The sequence below is a fragment of the Micromys minutus genome (genome assembly GCF_963924665.1).
Source record: "Micromys minutus genome assembly, chromosome: 10".
In the NCBI taxonomy this organism is placed as follows: domain Eukaryota; kingdom Metazoa; phylum Chordata; class Mammalia; order Rodentia; family Muridae; genus Micromys; species Micromys minutus.
Window position 1 is genome coordinate 10,812,929 of NC_137979.1, and position 7,916 is coordinate 10,820,844.

The 7,916-nt window shown below is 46.3% G+C and overlaps 1 protein-coding gene across 1 annotated transcript; it reads left to right on the top strand.

Moving 5' to 3' along the window:
* Positions 1-202: 202 nt before the first annotated feature.
* Positions 203-7,607, top strand: LYPD8 (LY6/PLAUR domain containing 8; the record flags this gene model as incomplete). Its single annotated transcript, XM_080924044.1, has 5 exons — positions 203-257; positions 616-729; positions 2,440-2,598; positions 4,616-4,750; positions 7,306-7,607. The coding sequence occupies 5 exons, from the start codon at positions 203-205 to the stop codon at positions 7,605-7,607; spliced, it is 765 nt and encodes a 254-aa protein (XP_080780170.1).
* Between the last annotated feature and the right edge of the window lie 309 nt (positions 7,608-7,916).

Sequence of the window (7,916 nt, forward strand, 5' to 3'; positions counted from 1 at the left end):
CCAGACACAGCCCCGTGCACCCACGCAGGACTTTGGTTTATATTTTCCTCAGACACAAGGATAGAGCCAGTCCTAACGTCGTTTCAGTGTCTTTAAAACACTCTTTGGTGGTAGGCATTCCTCTAAGATCCGGGCTGTCTCCTATGTTTCTCCAGGTTTGAAGCTCCGTGGCCCCATCCTCTGGGGTAGCCATCCCAGCATCATGAGAGGCATCTTCATTGCTCTTACCATTGCGGCGTTAGCCATCACAGCTGTAGGTGAGAGAAGCCACGCAGCCCCCTTCGAGACACAGCCTTCTTTTCCACCCTGGCCCAACGTGCTTGCATTCGGCATCCGCGGTACCTACCGCCTGGCCTGTTGTGTTGTGTGAGACCTATGTGTCCCCTCTGCCTTCAGAAAGACCACTCTGTGGCTCGTCAGGGTTGGATTTTCCTGTCAGGGAACGATGAATGATGAGGCTAAACAATGGGCGTGGCCTCATCTCATCATGTCAGTTTCGGGACTCCTCAGAGGACGGTTGGGCATCCTGTCTGGACATCTTCCTGTTGTAGGTGTGGTACTCTGTGAATGTCTGCTGATTGTTGACTGTATTCTGTGAAAACTTTATCTTCTCAGACTCCCTGAATTGTACACAGTGTCACCAGTTCAATAGCACCTGTGATGCTGATGCCACCGAATGCAGTACAGGGTCCTTCAGTTGTGTGGAGTCCTCCGTCACCTCTACTCTAGGTGAGTGGGGCTGATGTCGCTGGGACTTGTGGGAGGTGGGAGCTAAAGAGGGCGGGCGCAGAGGAAGGGTACCTGAGACAGGGTTGGGCTGTTCAGTGCACAGAGACTACCCCGGGCATGCAGACAGCTCCCCAGTGGCCGAGGTGAGCAGAAGCCACATGGGAGAGAATACGGGCACAGGGTCAAACAATTGGACGACTCCTACTCTGGCGTCGTGGGAATCACTTCCATTGATCGAAACCTCACTGTAGATACGTTTTGTAGATCAAGAGCAACTCGGAGCTGAGTAAGAGCCAGGTGTTGTGCCTGAGACGTTTGTCTTCCTTCCGTAGCGCGGCTCCCTTCTTTCTGGGAATCTCTCAGGGTACTTAGCGGTCTTCGACGCACAAAAGCCGCAAGGGCAACAGCTGACATCTAAGCAGGGGCGCTCAGGTGATGGGTCAATCAGTGAAGTGCTTGCTGCACAAAGCGTGGGGATCCAAGCGTATCCCTCAGCTTCTGTGTCCAAAGGCTAGGCTTGGTAAGTGCATGCCTTTAACCCCAGCATGGGGGCGGCTAAGACCAGAGGAACCTGTAGCTTGATGGCCAGGTAGCCTAAACATGGTGAGGTCCAGATCATCTCAAGACCCCCTTTCAAAGAAAAAAAAATAAGTGGGAGTCGTTGAGGAAGCCTGATGTTATTCTCAATGGCCTGAATGCTGGAATTATGATTCATTATGATTATATGCCAACATGGCCAGCTAACTTTACTTAATGATTGTGTGTGTGGGTATGGGCATTAAATACAGGGCTCTGCATGTGCCAGACAAGCACTCTACCACAGAGCCACACTCCCAGTCCCTTTATTCATTTTGACTAATCCACATTTAATGTAACAGACACATGTAGCTGCTGCTTCCATATTGCATAGCTCTGACTGATTTTTGTGCAGTTTCTAGGAAAGAACCACAGCGGTTATTGTGATGTTGTATCAAATACAAAATCCCACTATGTCTGCTTTATTATCTTTTGAGACATTAGGACAGATTAGTGGTCTGGGGGGTGCTGTTTATATGGTTGACTAGACCACCATTTTTCTGCCGTCTCTCCTGCCTAAGCGATTTACCCAACCTTTTGACATCATGATACAACATTGTCACCACAAAAGTCATGCTCAAGAACAAGAGATGTAGTTAACGTCAATAACAAATTCATAAAATCTTTTAACAGTATGTAAGTTTACAACTTTGTGCTGGGCTCACTTCTCTTCTGGGTTGCATGTGACCATGTGAATGAAGCTCACAAGGTCTAGATTAGCTGACGGCAGAGTTTAACTCCATTAATCTGATGAAGGAAAGAGTTCTCTCATGGGGAGCAGTTTTTCCTTTCTTTCTTTCTTTCTTTCTTTCTTTCTTTCTTTCTTTCTTTCTTTTGTTTTTTGTTGTTTTTTCAAGACAAGGTCTCACAATGTAGCCTTGGTTGGCCTGGATGGAACTCACTACATAGACCAGGCCGGCCTTGGACTCACAGAGATCTACCTTCCTCTACTTCCCAAGTGCCGGAATTAAAGACGTGCCACTACCAACTGGCTGGATTCTTCTTGGTATAAGAATCCTTCTCCAGTCTCTCCCAAACTGTGCTGAGCAGAGGTTTATGTCAGCTGTCCCTGTCTGAAGCATTCTCCCCTGAAGCTTCTCCAGGTACTAACAGTCTGTGTTTGCCTTGGTGTAGGAGGGCTCTTGCACTTGTATGAGAACAAGTTCTGCTCTGAATCAAACTGCACCGAGAACAGCACGGAGGTGGCCTTCACTGTGCGTCTATTGGATGACCAAAGATTCCACTTTGCAAGCCAGTGCTGCCAAGGAAAGGCATGCAATGGCACCCACTATGGTTTGTACAGGGCCCAGCAGCCTGTCCTGGGTCACACCTCCACCCTCCACCCTTGCTTTTCTGCCTGCTTTGCTTGGCTGGGGGTGGATGTCTCAAGTCCAAGCACTTCTGCACACAGCTGGATAACATTAGCATCTGATTTATAGCAATTACACAAGAAACATGGGAGATGCTAGACCAGCTCGAATATCATGCTTTCCCCTTCAGTAAAGATAAGGATTTTTTTTTTTTTTTTTGGTGGTAATCGAAGCAAATGCTCATTAGTCATGTTTAAGTTTCGTGATCTCAGGGCCTCAACTAAGAATTTCTTTTAGATAATGCCTCCTGCAGTCTGGGCTCACCTCAAACTTATTATGGAGTCAAGGGTGACCTTCACTCACTTAGTCTTCTTGCCTATGCCTCCAGAGTGTTGGGGTTATGGGAGTGTGCCACCATGCCCGGTAGCATTCTAAGTTTCAGTAACAGTTGAAGACTCCTCAAGTCTTTTGATTATATGGTCTTCATCTGCTAACATCTACCAGGCTAGAAATGAAAGCTGAGCAAATTCACAAATCTTAAATACTCAAAAGTAACATCAGTTAGCCAAGTGTGGTTGCACATGCTTTTAATCCTAGCACTCCCTTGGGAGGCAGAAGAGGCTAGATCTCTATTAAGTTCAAGGCCAGCCTGGGCTACATGGTGAGACTCTGTCTCAAAACAGGAAAACAAATAGTAAGTTATATATGTTAATGCTAGTAAGAGTTTTACTTAGAAATAACTTCCAAAAATATTTAATGAGTAGTATGTATGTAAATAGATATACTAATATATATAATATATGCTAATCTGTATATACATATATACTAACATAATATACAGTAATATATACACTATTTATTAAAAATATATATTACGCATATGTGTGTGCATATATATGCTCTGTGCATATGCAATGCCCAGAGAAACCAAAAGTGGGTATCAGTTCCTCTGGAGCTGGAGTTATAGGGTTGCATATAATATGCCGCATGGTTGCTGGGAACTGAACCTGGGTCCTCTGGAAGATCAGCCTGTGCTCTTAATTATTAGTCCCCCCCATACCCAAACATATATTTTCATAGAGTGTTTAACTCCTGGCTTAAAAGGAAGTTGGGATCTCATATTTGCTTGTGTATTTAATCTGCTTTCGGTTTTATTCACTGCATGGTGCTTCTGGAAAATTCTGCCACATGCACCCGAGGTGACAGGGGTAGTAAAAGAAACAGATAACGTTGTGATGTTTCACAAAAGTGGTTTTAGCCATTTGGAATCCCTGCAGGGTCTCAGGGACCCAGGAATTCCTGGACCACAGTTTGTTCAGTGGTTTTTCTAGATCAAAGTCTTCATGTGGAACAGCGGTTCTCAACCTGTGGATCACAACCATCGGAACCCCCAGCCATAAATTTATTTTTGTTGCTACTTCATAACTGTAACTTTGCTACTGAGCAGTGTCTCAGTTCCTAAGACCATTGAAATATGTTTTTTTCTGATGGCCATGATCCACAGGTTGAGAATCACTAACTCAGAAGAACCTCCTCCCTGAAAACAAACAAACAAACAAACAAACAAACAACATGGGCAGAGACAGTGAGGTTCATTAGCAGCAGCACAGGCAGTTAGAAGTAAGGCTGGTTCTCAATGTAATTTAAATATGTTTTTCCATCACAATATGAAAATGGACCAGATTCATCTGCTCAGAACAAGTCTTAATGCCAGTAAGACCCCCGTTTGTTGGCTAATGCTCCAAGCAGCCAGCTGATGTTGACCCTGGCTACAGTCTGTATTCCTTTGCTTCTGGCTTATGTCTATCCCACAGCACTGTGGATCATCATTCTTGCAAACTGGCTGGCGCACAGGGGCGGATCTCAGGAACTGTGCATAGGAAACCTTTGGGCAAAGCATGCGTCTAGGGTTAGACCTGGGGTTCCCCGAACGTAGACCTTACAGCCTCTCAGGGCAATGTCATTAACAGGGTTCTAAGTAGTGATTTTCCTTTACGCAGAATCGGAAGCACAGAACTCCACTGATGGGCAATGCTGGTCTTGCTATGGCAACAAGGACAAAAACTGCACGGAGAAACTCCAGCAGTGTTACAAAGGAGAACAATGTGTCCATATCATTGCTGAGCTTACAAACGGTAAGTCTGGACCTTCAGCTCAGTCACCTGGCTCAAGTTGAAACATACAAGTGCTGAGCTACGGCAGAAGAGCTGGAACGGAGGGAAGATTAGCTGGGGGTGTTTTTCAGTTAGAGATTGCCAGGAAGCCTTCTGCTGGTTGCTACTTCGGCTCTGCAGGCCTACATGGTAGCCTTTCTCCTGCCCTTCTGTAGTCACGCCCCAGGTTCAGTTATCTGACTGCATGGCCCTTGCTTGTTTAGTAGGCTGTGGATGTGTGTGACTTTTATTTGTTTTTATATCTATATAATTTTCTTCTACATCTTGAGAAGTGTTGGCTTGGGGAAACTAGGGCCATCTGGTTATTTTTTCTTCTTCTTCTACAAAAGTAACCGGAGAATGGCCATCATTTTTGCTAGAGTCCCCAGCCAACTTGGTGGCAGCATGGAGTATGCATTTGCTAAGGGAACAGCCCCGGGGCCACCACCACCCTGTAGTTCTGTCCTTATTTTCCTAGAAGACAGTGGATCTTTGCTGGTCCTTTGTGGTGGCTGTCGTGGGGTCTGGTAGTGGGTGGGTGGAGGGCAGTGGAGTAAGACTGGGACCATCTCACGAGTCAGGGCCGGAAGTGAATGTGTAGCTTCCTCCTACGAGGTACAGTATCCATCCTGGCTATCGGAACTCTTAGGAATGTGGTCTAGTGATGTCTAAGAAGGAAAAAATAAATAAAAGAGGTACCAATCAAAAATGAATAACTAGCCCGTCCCAGCTAAAACACAGCTCAGACTAATATGAATTTAAGACCTTCATCCAAATATAAATTTCATCTCAGTTTTTGCTTAGTTTTGAAGCTTTCAGCGCATCTAAGCATTCTGGTTCTTTTTTTTGTTTTTTGTTTTTTTTTAAAGCCTTGAAAACTATTTTTGAGAGGTATTTTAGGACTACAGTAAGGCCAAGCTCAAGGCACTGACACCTTCATGCACCTTTCCTGCCTGGCTCATGTGTAACTGTTATTGTCAAAGGTGAGCCTTCACAGGGACTCATTGTCCCCCAAGTCCCCAGTTTACCTCAGGGTGACTCCTGATATAGTTCATTCCACCATGACAGTGTCACATAGAGGAAGGCCCTTGTCCTGAAGGACTTCTGTGACCTACCTGCTCAAGCCTTTCTTCTACCCAGAAAGACTCTGGCAGCCACTGACTTTTTTTTTTGACTGCCTCTATAAATTTTCATGTCCTGGGACGTGTACTCCCTCTCCCTTTCTCAGTCTCTCTGTGTTTTTCTGTCTCTCCATCTTCTTTGTCCCCTCACATTTGCAAGCCACACATTCTACCACTGCAAAAGGTCACTTTCCCTTTGAAATGCTCCCAGTACTCACACTGCCCTGGTTTTTAATTCTGAAGTTTCACCTAAAGGCAACCACAGCAGTGGAGACTTTCTATGCTCATCTCTTCCCCACGTCTCCAAGTGACACAACCTCATCAATGCTCAAAGCCAGGTAGACCACAAATGGACCTTTCCTTGCTTGTCAAGATGTGCCAAGCACCGTACTTCCCCGGCTCGGGGTAGCTCAGCTCCCAGCACTGATCCTGGGGTTGAAGCAAGAGCAAACTGCTTTCTTCCTGGAGTTGGGTGGTCTATTTCACACCACACGCTCTGAAGGTGCCGAGTCCCATCACATCCTCGAGCCCCTTCAGTTCTTGGGGACCTCCCAGTTTCTTAGGGACATTTGTGTAGCAGCTGAAAGTGGCTGCTTTTATAGCTATGTCTTCGAAAGAGTCACGGACCTTTTCCTGCAGCTCGAATCTGAAACCATGTTTAAATAAACAGAGCTCCAAGTTAAGACCAGAGAGGCTGAGAATTCCCTGCACACTTTCTGTTGGCTTTTCTTTCTTCTCAAAAAAAACTTGGGCAGGGAGAAATCAAATACAGAGGAGTAAGATCTGAAAAAAAATGCTGGGAGGTAGGGTGGAGCCCAGGCTGCCCGCCACTGACTCATTCCTTTCTGAAGGGAGAGTCAAGAAAAAAAATGCTCACCCATGTTTGCCTTTTCCTTTTTATTTCTCCTCCCCTCTCTCCTCTTTCTCTCCTCTTTCCTTCTTTCCTCCTTCCCTCCCCTTTGTACTTTTCATGACCGAGTCTTGACACATAGCAGAGGCTGGCCTTGAACTCATGGTCTTCTTGCTACATGTACTGCCAATGTACTGGGCTTGCAGGTGTGCACCACCACACCTGCTTTGTTTTCAGCTTTTTCATTGGACAGCTCCATAGGAGCTTGAAAGCCAGGGCATCCAAGATCCAGCTTCCATCTCCCCTTTAAGTCTGGGTTTGCAACCTACCTCTCTCACAGCCACAGTTAATTTGGGGGTTGGGTGAGGAGGGGCCTGAACTCTGACCTCCATTGTTTCTTGTACTGCTACTGTGTGGTATTTTTAACTCTGGACATCTTCCTTAAAGATGGCCTCCAGGAGCAGAGGGGCTGTTGCATGCAGTTCAGCTTCTTGCAGATGAATAAGTGCATGGCTGGGGCTTGGGCAGGGTGTTCAGAGTTCTCCTTGCCTCTTCTACATCTTCAGGCACCGGCAGAGTGGAGCTGAAGGGCTGTTCCGATATCAGCAACTCTACTTGTCAGTTCCTGTCTACTGGGAACACAACAGTTGGAGAATTCATTTTCAAGTCGGTTGAATGTACGGAGTCCACTGAACCTGACTCCACCACCAAGCCTGGTTCGACCACCAAGCCTGGCTCAAGCACCAAGCCTGGCTCGACCATCAAACCTGACTTGACCACCACTACCCCACCAGCCAGCATGGGCACCAAAGCTTCCTTTACCTCCTTTGTCTTTGGCAGCTTCCTTCTTCTGAAGCTGCTGTTCTAAGGTCCCTGGGCTTTGTGCCATCCAGTGTCCCATGGGTGTTAACTTTCTCTCCACATACCTTCCTGTTAAATTGTTCAGTGGGTTGGAAGTCACAGGACTGCAGGCAATGCTAGCAGCCACATTATCTCCTTTATTAAAGTATTGCTTGAGGTCTAGACAATCTGTTCTGATATGTTTGGGGCTGGTTGTGGTTCAAGTCACTGTCTAGCCCTTCTCATCTATGGGTGTAGGTGGGGATCTTTGCATTGGAGATAGGTGGTTCTTTGCTTCAGGATGCGAGACATCTCTGTTCCTGCTCCATCTTGCTTC